Raw genomic sequence first — 18,363 nt, 5'->3', positions numbered from 1 at the left:
CCTGGTTGTTTTTAGTTAGTTTGCTGGGACAAATAAAACAAATTTATTATGATTCTACCAAAAAAGACTTTATATTTAATTATTTTAAAGTTGGGCTCTGCCTTTTAATTAAACTTTATAAAATATGCTGAAAGGCATATTCTAGTGTTTTCCTTAGGGCAGCATTCGGGATAAACTGGAGGCAGAAGGGGAAAGCGGCAGGGCCTCCTCCGCTTACTAACTGCATTCATTGCAGAATTCGCCTCGCCTCTTAAATCTCAGTGTGGAAACAGCGCTTTCTCTGATCAACTTCTGGGTTAATCTAAGAACCAGCCTGGGCGAGCTCTGGGACAGAGCACTGTGAAAAACAAAGGCTCATACTGGGGATGCTGATTAAGGTGCAGTTATGTCAGTGACAAGAGGCAAATTGTGCGTGTGGAAGGGGGTGGGGGGAGGTTGATAGTGTAAGGTCCTTTCTTCCTGAATTTTTTTTTTTTTTCAGATTTGAAAGGGGTCCAGATGCAGCTTGACATGGCATCATTGACAGTTACAGAACATGTGTTAGACACTTGCCTAAACATAAACCTAAACCATAGATTGTTGACATTGTTCCCTCTGGGCTCATTCATTTCCTTGTGGGGCAATCACCTCCATAATGGGCATTACCAGATCAATGAATTGGCCAATTAAGCAATTGCCTGCACCTTCACAGAAATTCTTACTCAATTTGGGCTCTAAACGTTGCATTTGCTTTGTGTTTCTTTAATCACCAATATTAATATTTAAAGATATGTAAATGATTCCCCTTAGAGGAAATTGAATAGACTATTGGTAAAATAAAACTGTGCCTAGATGATATCTTTTTCTATTCTCAATCTGTTTTGGATTGAAGACAAGAAACGACCATATTAGCAAAATAAAATTTGGCCTAAATGTGAGAACAGTTGGCTTTAAAAATATATCGTTAAATATTCACAGAATGGCAAGGAGCCAGGAAAGCACTCAGTGGAGTTTTCCATTGCACTCCTATGTCTTGCTTGCAGAGCGTGTATTTTTTGCCTTAAAGTGCCATGCTCCAAAGCTAAGAGAGGTAGTCTGTCTTTCTTATTTCTATGGAAATAACACAGTTAAATATGAAACAAGCAGGATTTTGATTTGAAGAACAGATAAGTAGTAATAAATATTAAGCTAATGGAACTGTTTTTCCTCAGAGACCTTGTCCTTGTTAGGGTTGACAGTCTGGTCCTATTCCCAACGCAGCTGAAAGCTAATTGACTTTGTCATTCCCTGAGCATGGGAGTCAGGCTGGTGAAAAGACCAGGCTCAGATCTCATGCTAGACGGAATGAGTCTCTGTTGCTTCTGCTGTACTAGTAAATATGAGATTTTAAACATTTCTTTTGACCTAAAAGAGATGTATGTTATGACATAGCAATAAAAAGGGATGGTCTACTGATATGACCAACAAAACAGCTAAATCTCAAAAGGAGACACAAAGGAGCATATACTGTATAATTCCATTTATATGAAGTTCAAGAATAGACAAGATTAATCTATGGAGAGTCCAGAACAGTGGTTGCCTGTGGGATACTGATTGGAAAAAGAATGTGAGAGAACTTTCTGGAGAGATGGAACCATCTTTTATCTTGATCTAGGTGATTGAGAGGTAGACACACATATGTGAAAAGTTGAGCTATACTTTGAGATTTGTGCATTTTTCTACATATAAGTTTTATCTCACTCATTTTTTAAAAAGAGCATAAGGTTTAGGAGCCACGTGAGCACATGTTTGTAACAATAACAATGACTAATGTATTTGTAACACTTGCCATTCTACAAAAGACTTTCATATGCATTTTCTCTTGATTCTCACAAGCATCTTTGAGTAAATAAGGGAGGTGAAGTTCATCAAAGTTAAAATTTACAAGGGTGTCCATTCCCTCCCCATTCTTACAACTCAGGGACACAGATGACCTCAATGGGGGTGCTGATGATGGCATTTGGCCAGGACGCACTTCCATGTTGTAAGTCTGTTCCATACATTGCAGAATGTGTGCCATCCCTGGCAAATGCCCTTCCCTAAAGGTCAGTGGGCCGACCAGAAACACCTTTGCACATGTTCAGATGCCCCCAGGAGGACACTACAGACCTCAGTTGAAAGCCCCTGTGCTTACTGCATCCTTGGATAATGGAGCTTGAGTGCCAGTCAATTCTTAACTCCCAGAGGGCCTGGCGCCCTGAGAGGGCACTTTTGTTTGGTCACTGATGCAGCATGAGGTGTTGGTCTGGGTCCTCCGGTTGAACCACTGTTCCTGCATTGGCTTGAGGTCCACTTCACAGGACTCTTTATCCATGACCCCAGCATTGCACATCTATAAATGTGGTGTTGGGGTGGGCTCAAGCTCACAATCTGTTCAATCCTCTAACCATGTTTCTTCCCTCTATTGTTTCACTAGGATCAAGTATATGGAACCCCCTTTGGTTCTGGAATACAGGAAGTTAGCCAGGATCCCTAACGCTGCCCCACCCATTGAGCAGGGGAGCCTCCATTATTGTACAACCTCTACCAGGGCCTTCTGCGCTAGATGAGACTGCTGAGGGTCACATGATAACAAGTGGCCAAGGGCTGAAGCCCAGGTCTCCTCAGATCTTGCTCTCAATCCACTATAACTTGTGTTGGCAAACTATGGCCCATGGCCCAAATCTGGCCCCCTGTCTGCCAGCTCAAGGATGTTTTTTAAACGTTTGATAGTGACTTTTAAAGTGGTTACATAAACACCTATACAAAATATCCTTGATTTTGCCTCTTGGCTATAAAGTCTAAAATATTTACCACCTGTCCTTTTACAGAAAACTTTTTGTTGACCCTTGCCTTGCCATTATGCTTTATTCCGGTGTGCATTCAGTAGAACTCTGACAGGGCTTATGACAAAAGCTCCCCTGCTGGCAGCAATTGTGATTCCTTTTATACAGTAAGAACTGGACAAGGGGCAGGAAAGAAATCAATCAACTTTATTAAGATATCAGGCAAGCTGATTAGGGAACAAGGAGAGTTAAATGAGGGTGTAGAGATAATCCATCACATACATTGTCCTATCATTTTAAACAAAATGGTTGTATCTGATCCTCTTCTCACCTGTGCCCCTTTTCCCTATGACAGCTTGATGACCAAATTCTACACTCACCTGGTTGACATTAAGAAAATCACTCAAGCCCTAATCGGTTTGGCTCAGTGGGTAGAGCATCGATCTGCTGACTGAGGGTTCCCAGGTTCGATTCCGGTCGAGGGCATGTACCTTGGTTGCAGGCACATCCCCAGTGGGGGTGTGCAGGAGGCAACTGATCGATGTTTCTGACTCTCTATCCCTCTCCCTTCCTCTCTGTAAAAAATCAATAAAATATTTTTAAAAATCAGTCAAGATATAAAACTTTAGCAATCTGTTGAATCGGTTAGATTTTTGCCTTGGGGTTTGTAGGGCCACAGATCATTCATTCATCCATCAACGGACATGAGGATGTAGACACAGAGGAAAGAAGACACCCCTCTCCTGAGGAACTTACTGATAAGTAAACAGATGCTTACCCAGCAGTGGAGACAGGAGTAAGAGGAAAGGCATGTGACCTTGCTGGAATGGAGAACATGAGGCCCAGTCTAGGTCTTGAAGAATGAGTTCATCTGTCAGGTGAGCAAAGATCAGGGGAAGGGCATTCTCGGCAGAGAAGAGCATGAATATCTAATGCGTAGCATTGTGTGTGTGTGTGTGTGTGTGTGTGTGTGTGTGTGTGTTTGCTTTATATATAATAAATAAATAAAGGCATGGAAGCAAGATGAAACATGGGGTGTTAGAAATCAATGAGGAACCTGGTACAGCAGGCACTAAAAGTAAATGAATGTAAGGGCAAGAGATGCTTCTAGAAATAAGAAGGAGCCAGACCCTGAGGGCTTTTCAGGCTGTTGTATTAGGTTGGGTTCCTCCAGAAGCCGACCTGGAGACAAGGTGAGGTAGATTAGGCATGGCCACAACTCTTTGCTACTTCTTCCCCTGGGAGGTGGAAGCTTATTCCAGACCCCTTGAATCTAGACTGACCTTACTGACCTACTTGACCAATAGAATGTGATGGAAGTGACATTCTGGAACCAAGACAAAGTCGCAAGAAGCCTTTCAGCTTGTTGTGCCTGGTTATCTTGAAACACCTTCTGTCTGTCTGGGATCTCTGAACCACCACATAAGAACTCTGATGACCTTCAAACTTCGATGTTAGAGAGACCATGTGTAGGCCCTCCATGTCCAGCCTTCTAGCCATCCCTGAAATCCCTGCCAAAGTGCCAGACACAGAACAAAACTGTCTGGGATACTCTGGGGTTGCCCAATTGTTAGTTGAACACCAATGAGTAACCTTAGTCAGCACCACAGGATCCCTGCTCAAATTCCTGACCCAGAAAGTTGTGAGACAAAAGAAGAGGCTGTTTTTGTCACTCAGTCTTGAGGCGGTGATGTACAGCAACAGATTGCTGCATCCGTTCCCTGGGCTGCTGTAACAAAGCACTACAAACTGGTGGCTTAAACAACTTGCATTTATTGTCTCACAGTTGTAGAGCCCAGGAGGCCGAAACCAAGGTGATGGCAGGGCCATGCTCTTTCTAAAGGCCTGTGGGGAGAACCTGTCCTTGCTGTTCTCTTAGCTTGTGGTGTTGCTGGCAATCCTTGGAATTCCTTTGCTTGTAGGGCATCTCATTCCGATGTCTGCCTCTGTCCTCACATGGCAGTTTCCCGGTGTGTCTCTCCTCTTCTCGGGAGAAAACAAGTCATCGGGATAGGGCTCACCCTAACCAAGTGTGACCATATCTCACTTACATCTCTAAAGACCTTCTTTCCCAGCAAGGTCACATATATGGGTACCTGGTGGTTGGGAATTCAACATATCTTCTGGGGAGACACAATTTAACCTACAACAATAACACAAACACAAAGATTTGAGTACCAGGAGTTTATTTGGATAATGACTCTAGGGGGCATTGGTGAAGGAGTGGAGAAGTTAGACAGAAAAAAGAAGGAATCCAAAATAATGTTCATTACGGAGCAGATGACGACTGTGGGCACTTGGAGTCAATCCACTGGGAATCTGGGAGATACTCTGCAAAATACCTCACAGTTATTCTCTCCCTATTTCCCGCACAGGGACCAGGGAGATGGAGAATTTATCCTTGGGTTCCCATCCATCATTGGCTGAGGGCTGCTCCCTGGGAGCATTAATTCCTGGCACTTATGGCCCATTGCCCACAACTAAGAGAAATCCCTCAAGTGAAGAGTAGCAGGTGCTTGAGATAGGATGCTGCGGGCATGTTCTGGAACAGCGAGTGCTGGGCTAACGAGATTGAATTTGATTCTGAGGTTATGGGGGCTGGAGGGAGTGGGGAGTTGAGTGATTTAATGCACCAGAGCGATGTGTTCAGGTTTGAATTATAAATTAACTCTGATGGGAACTGAAGAGGGCACTCCAGTTAGGAAGCCGTGTCTGTAATCCAGGAGAGAACTCATGAACGCATATATAAGTGCAATGGGAGGTCAGATGGAGGGGAAGGGATAGACGCAACATGTATTTAGGAGATATAATCAACAGGTCATACAAAAGGAAGGTAAGGATAAATTTGAGGAGCTTCTAAAGGAGCTATAAACACCGAGCTAAGCTAAAGGTGAAAGCTTATCTTTCATGCAGGTAGAATACAGATGTGATAGCAACCGCCTCAAGGCCCTTGCACCTGCTGTCTCCTCTGCCTGCAACATCTCCCCATTGTCTAGGCCCCCTCCCAAGCATGTTGCAGCTCTTTGCTAAAACGTCTTCTTCTCAAAGACACCTTCCCTGCCCTGGCTGGTGTGGCTCAGTTGTTTGGAGCATTATCCCATAAACCGAAAGGTTGTGGGTTTGATTCCTGGTCAGGGCACATACCTAGATTGTGGGTTCCATCCCCAGTGATTGAGGTGCATACAAGAGGCAACTGGTTGAGGTTTCTCTCTCACATCGATGTTTCCCTCTCTCTTCCTCTCACCCTTCCTCTCTCTCTAAATCCAATAAACATATCCTTGGGTGAGGGTCAAAGGGGCCTTCCCTGACCACTTCACTAAAAATTGCAAGTGAGCTCCCTCGTCACTCCCCCTGCTGCTTGATCTTTGTCTACTTGCCACATCCTGACACACATTCATTGTAATTGTGCATCTGTTTATTGTCCACCCCCACCTCATCCCCCCACCCCGGCCCTGAATACTAGCTTCACAATGGCATGTTTTGTCTGTCGTGGTTGCCTCTCAGCTTCTAGAGTAACACCTGGCACAGAGAAGGAGATGGACACTTGTTGAATGAAGGGGCAATTCAAAAAATTGTTGGTGAACACAAATGGACTATAGCTGCTGTTGTTTCTGGGGGGGGGGGGGGGGGTGGAGGGGTGGTGACACACTTTTTACTCTGGGAGAAATACAATTTCTATATCATTCCCTTTCCCCTGCAAGGACTGGGGACGAAGAAGAACGGGAGCATTCTGGCAATGGCCCCTCGCTTGGGCGGAGTGCAGGCAGCGCTTTTAAATATGCGAGGGGAAGCCTGTTGTTAGACAGGGGATGTAGCAAGAGCACGGGACAGTGAGGGCTCCGGTGGATTGTTGGTTTTGAGAAGGAAATAGTTCAGACGGCAGTGAGCGGACGTCTCAGTGTGATGGAATGGGCCGAGTGGCCACAGGCTTTTGCGGAGCAGCTGAGCCTCGGGCTCAGTTTTACGGTATTTGGAGATTCCACTGTGTAAACCCACTCAGTCTCCTCAAAAACCTGCTACAGACACAGGCCTTAGGCGAAGCTTGTGGGGAATGAAGAAAGGGCCCAAGTTTCACATCTGGGCTGACGCACGAGGGATCAGGGACAGCGAGCTGGGAACCTGAGTTTATACAGAAACTGGATTCAGAGGCATCAGGAGGATGGAGGCAAGGGCACCCCTGAGAATGCAGGGCCCCAAGACTTTGTAGAAATGTGGGGAAACGCTTTGGAGTAAACAGTCACTTATCAGACCAGCCTTGTGATTGCCACGATACACTGCGTCCTCACGGCACATCATCGTTCACAAAACATTCCGCAGACATGTTTTTCTAAATCTGCATCCTGTACAGGGTCATTTACCCAAGACCATCTGAGTGTCAGAGCTGGAGTTGGTATCAGATCTTTGGACTAACAGTCAGGTACGTTACTATATTACGCCTGGCTCTTGAAGATTTAATATTGAATTTTCAGCTATTGGAGAAGTTCAAGTGATGCAGTAACTTGATGCTTTTGCCTGGGCACAGCCTGGATCCTCTGTTCTGGGAGGCTGGTTGGCAGGAAGCGCCCCAGCAGTGAGTGCGCCTGGCCGCTTGTCCCGCAGGCACAGCTCTGCCGGCCTCTGCTGTTCCATCCTGCTACATGCTGCCGGGTTTGTGGAGCTGCAAGGTCTTGGGATCTAACTAAGACAAAGGGCAGAGGGCTAAGACTTTCCTCTGTCTACATGTTTTCAGAAGGGGAACTTGGGGGTTGACTTCAATTTCTCGTGCCATGTTTGGGTCTTCTGTGGTTTAAAGCATGAATGGAGCATGAGTCTGGGTTTAGAAAGCTTAGGAAGCTCTATTTCCACAGCCTTTCTTTAGTTTAAGCTGTTGCTATGACATCTTAGCCAAAGCATCCTGGCTCTTTTCTCAAGGGATTGCTCTTCTGGGAAAAAATGCAAAGATACTCCCGCTACAGATTACTCTTCCCACTGCTTCCTTGGGTTGAGGAGGGGAGGAGGTGTTTGTAGTTCTGGTTATAACCGTAGCAAAAATATTTTACATGGATCCCAAACTAAAATGAGGGAGAAATGCCATTTAAAATTTTCTGTTAACATGTATGCTTATATTGGTTTGTGGAATAAGAAATAAAACACACCTATTTTTTTAATCCAAAAAATTACCCACAAATATAAAATCCAGGGTGGCGGGTGGAGGAAATTTAATTATTTATTCAGATACGTTACAACTGTTTTCGCCTCCTTTCTGTGCATGGCTAGTGTGCCCTGAACCATGAAGGTAGCTTGTGCAAAATTAACACTAAATCTAGTTCTGCTTAGTGAGACCGATTAAGTGGGATTTGGGGTGATTTCTTTGCGTTTTTTCTTTGCACTTTTCTGTATGGCTCAATTTTAAAAATTATGAGTCTGTATTCAATTTCCAAACAACAAAGCTATTACGAATTAAATTGTTACCGCTTCCATCAGGGTGCGATGAGGAAGGCAGAGCCAGGGGAGGTATGAGATGTGGATCTGTTGCAGGAAGTAGATCTTCCACAATGGCGGGAGGTGCCTGGGGAGCGAAGACTTGAAGGGAGGGTGGGGGATCGGAGGAGTCAGCGTCCAGTCAGACCGTGCACATCCAGTCCCCCCAGGTGAGACCGCCAAGAAGCAGCTGATGGAGAAGCAGGGTCTTCGCGTCTCCACAGCTGGCCTCTGGTGATGGACCGGAAGTCAGCAGGAAGAAAGAAAGACGGACCACAGGAGACACAGAGCAGCCTGCAGCCCTCCAGCACCCCAGGAAGGTCTGTCACTGTGTCTATCTAACCAATGACCCTCCAAAGTCATGGCTGTTCCTTCACTTCCTCTTTCGAATTCCTCTTTTGGACAAATCTAACCGGGACCCACACAGGGAGGAGATGCAGGCACAAGCTCCCATCTTAACAAAGTTGACAGAGGATATCACAGATACCATGACGCATCATCTGTATTCTGTCCTGATCAAGAGCTTTAAATTAAATTGGGCATAAGGAAGTCTATACATAACCAGTTTGCCCCTATCGTTATCCATCTAAACCTCTGGCACAGCCTGCCGTATGCGTACATTTTGTCTTGTCACAACTTGTCCCAGTTGGAAAGAGCCTGTTATTGGACAATGGCTGTTTGCACTACGGAAGTAGCAGTGCTTTCTACTCATTGTATGCAGCTGAGGAAAATCTACACTGACATACTCACGTTTCTACCCCTCTTCATGCTGTGGAGACAGAATCTCATTAACTCCAGAGCTGATTTGATTCTCTTCATACATCAGCTACCCATCAGTGTCAGATCACGGGAATTTCGTTGTAAGAGATACAAGGAGAGCAGCCAGAAGACATGTCTAACTATTGCTTCATTTTCATCCCAGTGTTTAGCACAGTGATTACCCATAATAAGGAGCACTTACTGGGGTGTCTGATAAAATAACACAAAAAAGGCTGGTCTTTCAGTAACACTCATTTGTTTCATCTTTATTAAGCTTCTACTAGGTGCCACACAGGTGTGTGCATTTGGGATTAAACAACCCATACTGTGGGGAAATTTTCAATAATGATACCAGAACACAAAATAAGAGAAAACCCCAAGGATTCAGCTTGATTGTATGTAAAAATCATTCCCGTCAAAGTCACTTTAGAAACCACCAAGACTATCATCTCTCTATAATATAATTAGGAATGTCATTAGTATATACCAGATTAATTTTGATCATGTTTTGTTTAGTTCCTCACTTATACCTGCTTTGTGCTTTGTCTACTCTTGCTTGAGAGGGCGTTGTTATTTGCTTAGGATTTTTAAAAATTTTAGGGATTCTTAGTGTTGTCATAAAGAGGGACTAGCTTTTGCTCATCACTCTGAAAAGAGTCTTATTATTTTATAATCACATAATGAGTTCTTGGAGCATTCTCTTTAAAAGGATAGATGCCATATTCAAGAAAATATGTTATTAAAATTTCATAACCTGAAAACAGCCATTTGTGGTTCTTTCAGTACTTCGGGCTCCTTCAAGATAGTGCTTGCAGTTCTCCTACAGTGCATTATTTATGACGATAAAGGAAGAGTAAAGCACTCTGCGTTATTAAAAGAAATGTCGGCTGGTGCAATATGAGCAGTGTGGTAGCTTATGGATTTTGCTAAGTTCACTTTCTTTCTGGCCCCACAATATCATGGAAAGAGAATGGGCTTTGGAGTCACCAGACTTGGGTTCAAACTCTTCTCCATCACTTTCTAGCCAAAAATCTGATGGCAGGTTTCATATTCACTCCAAGGCTCAGAACCCTTATCTATAAAGTGGGAATGATTATTTTTAGTTTGAGTCAAATGCTATTGCCGCTACTCAACCCTTTTTGACTTAGATAAGTGACCGTTGTATGTGGTTCGGCCTAGTGTATCGGCAGGGAATGAAACGGCCTAGTGCGGTGGTTCTCAACCTTCCTAATGCCGCGACCCTTTAATACAGCTCCTCATGTTGTGGTGACCCCCAACCATAAAATTATTTTTGTTGCTACTTCATAACTGTAATTTTGCTACTGTTATGAATCGTAATGTAAATATCTGATATGCAGGATATATTTTCATTGTTACAAATTGAACATAATTAAAGCATAGTGATTAATCACAAAAACAATATGTAATTATATATTCAATATGTGTTTTTCGATGGTCTTAGGCGACCCCTGTGAAAGGGTCATTCGACCCCCAAAGGGGTCGCGACCCACAGGTTGAGAACCGCTGACCTAGTGTATTGGCAGGGGATCGGCAGGGGATGAAACGCTACAGAAGATGGAGCCCTCGGCTGCCCACCTGCAACACAGTCAGTGCTCAGTGGATGTTCACCTGAGGGTGCTGCCTCTCACCTGGCCGGACTTCAGGAGCACTTACTGGGGTGTTTGCATCTGTTTTCTTCAGGTGATAGCATCTCTGAGCTTCTGGCTCCTCTGAGCTTTACTTTGACATCTTCCTACTCTAGTAAGGCCTCAAAGCAGAGCTGCAATCATCATCTTGAGCCATTTTTTCTAAACCTATGATCCCTTTCACTCCGAAACCCAAATCACAAGTTATGGAGTCAGAGAAACAGAATGTCAAACCGGTGAGAGTAGCCACAATCTATATGCTGGGACTGAGATGCCTGCCTTCAACGCTCCGATCAGTAGGGGACAGAATATAGAGATTACAATTGATATGTCGATATTGGTAACAAAAATCTCCAGCGTCTGACCTGTGAGTTTCTTTAAGTGGAGGGCGCAGAGTTGCAGTTCAATGTTTCTCTCTTTAGCAAGAGAAATGACCTTGCAAAGTTGGAAAATCTATCCTCCCGTGGCCTCTCGGCTATTTAGTGGTCTGCCTCCTGTTTCCTGGATCCTTCGCGAAGGCCTGGAGCCCAGTGCCTGCCTTGTGCCTGCCGGATTCGCAAGCTGGCGGTTCAGTGGCCATGAGGATGGTGCGGTTTTTATGAGCCACACTGCCATCTTCTGGGGAATCGCACTCATAGCCAGCTGTTCAAGTGTTAGTGCCGATGCTCCAAATCAAAGCGAGCTCTACTTACCGCACTGGAGCTATTCCAAGAGCTGAAATGATCATGTCGACGATAAAATGTGGACAATGCTCAGGCTTACAGCTGTCCTCGCTGTTTTAAAAGCACCTCCCATGAAGAGTACAGCTGATGAAACAGGAAAAGAGGAGAAAATGCATAAGAGAGGTGTCATTATTTTGGAAAGGTAGGAGTGGATGGAATGGGCGTGGGGAGGAAGCCAAGAAGACGAAAAGGACACAGTCCACAGAGATTGGGTCTGGATCATGGGTATTTAGTAAAACAACAGACACGTATTGTCCCACAGTCTGGAGGCCAGAAGTCCGAAAGCAAGTTGGCAATAGGGCAGCGTTCTCGCTGGAGGCTCCAATCTGCTCGGGGTCTTTCAGCATCTGGTGCCACCCGCAGCCCTCAGCATCCCAGTCTCTGCCTCTTCCACATCACGTGGCATTCTCCGTGCTTCTGAGTTTCCTCTCCTCCTAGAAGGACGCCAGTCGTGGAGGAGCAGGGGCCCACCCTACTCCGCCATGGCCTCATCTTAGCTAATGTCACTTGCAATGACCGTATTTCCAAATAAGGTCCCATTCTGAGGTTCTGGGAAACACACAGGCATTGGGTTCAGATCTTGGCTCAGCTACTGATTAGCGGTTTAACCTTGAGCAAACTGTTGGCTCTTTCTGAGCATTTGTTTTCTCCTCTATAAGGTGAGGACGAGAGTACTAACCCACGGGCCTTCTGTAAGGATGAACGTAAAGGGCTTAGCCTGTGTCTGGTGCAGGGTAAGTTCCAAGCAAGAGATAGCTATCATTTTTGCTTTCACTGCCAGAAAAAAAAAAAAATGCTTAACCAATTTAAAGCGAGGAGAAAAAAGGGTCACGCACTCTCTGGACCAAAACATGTCATTTAAATCAAGAGGACTTTGGGAGCACAATTCTACCGAACATTCTTTTCTCTCTGCATTACGTTGATCCTAGTAAGACATTCAGATTTGGCCCAGCAGACATTAGCTCGCCATGAACTGACTGTTTCTCATGCAAGTGATAACAATTGGGTCTATTTCAGTCTCGTGTGGCAGCCTTGCGAGAGAGGCATTATTATAAAATCTAAGTGTGCCTGTAGCTACCTTCCCCAGCCTGCCCCACGCCCACCCTAGCGCTGTGCAAGCTTGACTTTCTGGGACACGGTTCCTTTTAACCCGACTCCTTGACACCAAGACCTTGGTGTTAGAAGGGAGCTGTGAGATCCCCTCCTCAGCCTGCGTACTCTCTTCATGAAGGTTGGGTATGGAGGATACAGAGGTGTTATCTGGGAAGGCCATGGTATCGGCTTATTAGAAATCACCGGCATGTAAGATGTATTCCTTTTCCAATACATTAGAAGCTCAAGAGGCCAGGACTTTCCCATGGGAGGAAGGAGGTTGAGGAAATTCCAGAGGCTGGCACTGTGGGATCCCTTTTTACCGCAGGGAAGGTAGTGAAAATTGAGTTACCTAAGAGCCTCTGAGCGGCAACCATTTGCCAGCTGAGAGAAAAGCCCCCAAGTCATCAACGGCGGTATTTACATGAGCAAAATGTTCCATGCGCTCCCCTAAAAATGTCCATGTGGCTCTGTGTGTACATGTGTTTACAGAACGTGCAAATAAATACGGGTAGAATATGAAACACATGCGCCTGTGTTTACAAGACATGCATCCACTTATGCTAATGAAATCACTCCCGTCTGAGAACAAACGGCCATTATCTACAGAAGTGCTACGAACTAGGGAGATTGCTGGGATTTTTGTCCTCACACTTGGAGAAACTGAGTCACGCGTTTTTTGTCATAAAAGGCTCCTTCTTGTTTCTAGTAAGAAGCACAGGAGCTAGAAAGAAAGTCACCCTCGGAAATCCGGTGTTCACCACAGAGGAGCTTTAAACTCACAGTTCATGCCAGGGCTCCTGAGAACGGACATCCCACGTACTCATGTCTTCATCGTAGCACACTTCCCCGCGCCCCCACCACCTGGTGAGCACAAAACTCTCCGGGGAGCCTCAGGTGTTCAACATGCGTATTTCTGAGCCCCACCTTCAAAAGGTCTAATGAGGTATATCTCAGGGAGCACCAGGCACCTGCACTCTTAGCGTGTGCCCCGCGGGAGGCGGGGCCTGAACGCTGCCCTCATGTCCTCGAGGTGGAATGAAGAGCAGATAGTTGTCTTTGTAAAAAATGGGGGTTGGGGGGTGGCTCAGTGCACCCTTGGAAATCCGGCTCCATTGGTAGCTCACGTTTTTGAGGTCGCAGGGCCCCGGCCAGTGGGAATAGAGGTGTGAATAGAGGTGTGAATAGAGGTGTGCGGGTTGGTGCCCCTCGTCAAACAAACCCGCTGTGGACCACGCCCTGGCTGAGCAGCGCCCACCCTTGGTGCAACAGACCTTAATAGTCCCATGTCGCCACCACGCAGCTTCCCCCCAGCGCAGCCTCTTTCATGACCGTAGCACCTTATTACAACCAGGAAATTGCCATTGGCGTGAGGCATTAACTACTACAGAGGAGAGGCCTTGCTCAGATTTCACCAGCGCCCACATGCACACCTTGATGTGCACGCGTGTAATTCTGTCACGTGTGCAGATTTGTATAATTACAATCACCATCAGCTGCAGAGCTCTCCCTCACCCTCTCCCCCCCACCCCCACCTGTTCCACCCAGACCCCTGGAAACCACTGATCTGTTCTCCATTTGAGCAACATTTTAAAATATGAAATAGGACAGAGCGAATGGAAAATAAGAGAAGAGAAAATATCAGTGCAATTCAAAGGAGAGGAGGGAGCATTGATTTGGGAAACTTTTGTTCTGTTATATATGCATGTGTATGTGTATGTATATAGGTATAGGTATAGGTCAGGGTATAGGTACTGTGTTGTGTTAAGAAATATATTTTTGCCCTAGCCAGTATGGCTCAGGGGATAAAGAGCATCAGCCCGAAGACTGAAGGGTCCTGGGTTCAATTCTGGTCAAGGGCATGTACCTCGGTTGCAGGCTCTATCCCTGGCCCTGGTGGGGGAGCGAGCAGGAGGCAACCAATCAATGTGTCTCTCTCACATTGATGTTTCTCTCTCTCTCTGTCTCTCCTCCTCCCTTCCATTCTCTCCAAAAGTCAATGGAAAAGTGTCCTTGGGTGAGGATTAACAAAAAGAAATTATATTTTTTATGGAGAGTTGCAAGTAGAAAATAAAATAAAACTGCGAAATGCACCGATAACAAGACAGCCTCCAGCCTCAGCAAAACCTCCCTGCCTCCCCAGGCTCACAATCGTGGGTGGCGCAGAGGCCTTTGTCCTCCTCTGAGAGCTGCTACTGTCCTGCAGGCCTTTAGTTAATGACTATCTGCTTCAGATTTGGATGGAAATTCACCATGTGAACCCTCAGTGTTTGGATATTCCCACGGAGACCTGCAGCTGGGGACAAAGGGAACAGAAGAGATATAGGGGCTCAAGGGCTGTCCAAGTTCTGGCTTCCCCGGGCCCAGCCTCCCTGGGGCTTAAAAGCTAACTGAAGCCAAGTGATAAGCCCCTCAGCTCTGACTCCCCAAAGGGGCAGATAATGATGTTCCTGGGACATTTTTTTTCATCCATGAGCCATTTAATGGTGTGCTTTGTACACTCATGCAATCTCAGAAAATCCTGAAGGATTCATCACAATTTTAAATAATATTTGTTAGCATTCTTACTCACTTTAAGAGAAGTAAGCCTTTATTTCCTTGTTTCACAAATGAAGATGGCTGAGTAGTTGTTTTTGGTGATTAGAGACCAAATCCCATGTCCTTGTCTGACTCCTCTTACTCTTCCTTGGCTTCCACCTTGGCTGGGGCTGCGGCAGCAGCAGGGGCAGCAGAGGTGTCAGCAGCAGCCACGGGGGCAGCAGCCACAAATGCAGATGGATTGCCAGGAAGGCCTTGACCTTTTCAGAAGTGGGGAGGTAATCAGTCTCCACAGACAAAACCAGGACCCACTTGTGTCCACTGATGACAGAATGGGGCCCGGGGGCAGCAGCTGGGTAAGCAGGCTGCAGACACCCTGCAGGAAGCGAGAACGCAGCATGCTCTGGGCTGTGGAGCACTTCAGGTTGTAGACGCCACCACTGGCAACACCTGCTGGGTGATCCGCTCAAGGGAGAAGGGGGAGGTGGTCTCATTGGCTCCCACTGTGTCTCCGGTCTTAGCCAGCTGCATGTCTCTCAGGGTTTCAGTGGTGCCCCTGGAGACTGTGATGACGGCTGAAGCCCAGAAGACGGTCTTCTCTGGCCTCAGGTGAGTACTCACACGCGGCAGTGGCACCAGCATGGGCGGTAGCTGGCACCTTTTTGGCCAGCAGCATGCCCCTGATCTCTGTGAGGTTCTCCCTGTCGTGCAGAAATCCCACATTCCCCGGATCTGAGGCACCGGTTCCTCTGGAGCTGAGGTGTTTTCCAGGTGTGATTGCATGGCCTTGCACATCCCAGTCTTGCCCATCGGCACTACAGCCTTCCAGCTCAGAGACGTGAGGATCTGCTGCATCTATTTGCTTGGAACCCCCATTGTCTGCTCCCACAATGAGTGTTTTGTATAATCATCCCCAAATTAGATGATCTTAAAGAAATAATAGGGCCCTAACCGGTTTGGCTCAGTGGATAGAGCGTCAGCCTGTGGACTGAAAGGTCCCAGGTTCGATTCTGGTCAAGGGCATGTACCTTGGTTGCGGGCACATCCCCAGTAGGAGGCATGCAGGAGGCAGCTGATTGATGTTTCTCTCTCATTGATGTTTCTAACTCTCTATCCCTTTCCCTTCCTCTCTGTAAAAAATCAATAAAATATTTTAAAAAAAGAAGAAATAGGACTCCCAGGTAGCCCTGTCTTCCCTGGACATCATGGCCGTGCATTTGGGATTGTCACACAGGTTTAAAAACAATGTCACTTTCACAAAGACTCCTGATAAAAGGAGGCATTAACATTCTAAATAATATATTTCATATTAATAACAGGGGAAATATTTTATAAAAAATATATCTGGCTAGAAAGTAAATGGATGGATGCATAGATGAGATGCCCATTGATGTTTTTCTTATTCATTTTTCTAATGCCTTAGAGCATCCTGACTCAAACGCACAGGTCATTGCAAAAGGCAAGTGTTTGGTGAACTTATCCAGTACCTTCAGAAGCAATGCGGAGCTTCCTCCATAGGCTGCCTCTTAGCACCCTGCAGCTGTGATGTTGACCCACTTGTCCTGCTCAAAAGCTGAGGGTTGGAATGTTTCAGTTTGGGAGATAGTGGTGAGTGGGTGGGTGCCTAATCCATTCTGAGGTTGCAGATAGCCCTGGAAGTAATTTCTTCGTGTTCTGTTGCAACATTTGGACATGAGTTTTAAACATGCTCGACAATATGCCATTGGCCGATTTCACCAATCAGTGAAGGAAATCACCTAGAGTTGGGAAAAGTCCAGCTCTCGGGGCCCGAGCCATTAGCAATACAGCCTGGCTGTCTTACGAAGTTTGACAGACTATTCTCGATGCTAAGAATTTTTATAGTTTGGGCCTGAAGTGATTGATTCAGGTCTTTCAAGATACTAAAAATGTGTTGCCAGATGTCACTTGAACAAACATCCTGAAATCACAGAAATGATCTTTAGTACAATCACCATTCTTCACTTCAGAACCCCGGGTGAGCGTTCCTTACTCTGATGGCCATCATAGTTTATTTGGGGAAAGCAATGTCTCGTGTTTGCTACTCCATTCTTGCCACAACAAAAACTGCAACTTCTCCATTTTCTAAATACTGACTCAGGATCTCAGGAGAATGTCATCGGCCACTGGCTCTCCTCTGGGGAGAGCCATGGTGTGGTTTGACATTCAGATGCAGCCTTTTTTTCTTTACCTGGTGACACCCCCTCTTGTGGGCACAGAGCTCACCCTCTGTCAGCAATGATTCATGACAGGCTGTTTAGGTCACATTACATCTTCCAGGTTCTTTAATCAAACACACACGTGTCAACTTCCCATAGCACGGGCTCTTGTTGGTAACCAGCAACGACAAAGTCATTGATTCTTCTTCCTCATACAAACAAGTACTATGGCAGAGACAACCGTGTGTTGTCCCCACATGGTTTCCTCCTGGCATTTCCCAAAGTGTCATGTCCAGGCCAAGGTAGTTAAGAGCTGATGTGCCTTCTCCATCTCTTTTCATGCAGCAATGTGCTTGGAAGCCCCTGTCCTACACGGCCCAGCTACAACACGGAAGGGGGCACCCGGCTGCCTCAGACTTAGTAAAGGCATGGTTTCAGGGTTCAGCTGTTGTTCCATGTAGTCCAGCCTAACTTGATTTGTAAGTAGGCCAAAAGTTGATTTGTCCCATGGACATGGCATTTTAATCCAGCTGCAAAGTAGCTGCTCAGACACACATGGTAGTGTTGGCCTTTCCACATTTGCTGCCACTGGATTTTATGCGATGTCCACAGAGATGTTTTATACAGGAACTTTGTGAATAAATTTTTCTCCTGGCATAACAGTAATAAATTTGGGACTGCTTTTATCAGATTTTTGGCAGCAAAGCAATCTACTTGTTTTTCCTGAAAAGAGTGGGAGTCTGAATGATGTCTCTATGGTTTCTTCTTTGTGCTTAGCAACAACATTGCATACTGCAAAGCGTTATCTTGTACTTGTCCTAGAAAAACTCAGTTGTTCAACTAGAGAGCTCAGAGTGTTTTGTATGGAAATATTGCAGAAGTTTGACAAAGTTTCTTAGAGGATTTTTCTGTTTCTTAGGTGAAATAATCGTTTGTTTGATTCATACAGACTCATATTCCGTATTCACAAGAGACTCCTACCCACTGTTTCAATGTGGGGTGCTTTTCTGAGTGGGAGGTTATGTTATTGTGCTCATTACTTTCTCTGGGCCTCAGTGAACTAAATTTAAAATGGTAATCCAGTGTTCTAAATTGGGAATATAGCATAAATGTTTTAACCCAGGTCCGCAAGAAAAGCAGAGCCTGAGGCAAGGATTCAAGTTTTGATATTTCATTTGGGAGGAGC

At 45.6% G+C, this 18,363-nt stretch overlaps 1 protein-coding gene across 1 annotated transcript in view; it reads right to left on the bottom strand.

The window, feature by feature from the left end:
- Positions 1-15,138: 15,138 nt before the first annotated feature.
- The window catches only part of LOC308528428 (membrane cofactor protein-like), a gene marked incomplete at both ends in the record, with an annotated part of 32,598 nt that continues 29,373 nt past the window's right edge, over positions 15,139-18,363 (bottom strand). Inside the window, 3 exons of the mRNA XM_081104026.1 lie at positions 15,139-15,260; positions 15,313-15,450; positions 15,622-15,732. Coding sequence (XP_080960152.1) covers positions 15,139-15,260; positions 15,313-15,450; positions 15,622-15,732 — 371 coding nt within the window. The remainder of the gene's footprint in view (positions 15,261-15,312; positions 15,451-15,621; positions 15,733-18,363) is intronic.

Source organism: Myotis nattereri, assembly GCF_964212035.1.
Source record: "Myotis nattereri genome assembly, chromosome: 12".
NCBI classification, from domain to species: domain Eukaryota; kingdom Metazoa; phylum Chordata; class Mammalia; order Chiroptera; family Vespertilionidae; genus Myotis; species Myotis nattereri.
This window is presented reverse-complemented; position numbering and strand designations above follow the sequence as displayed.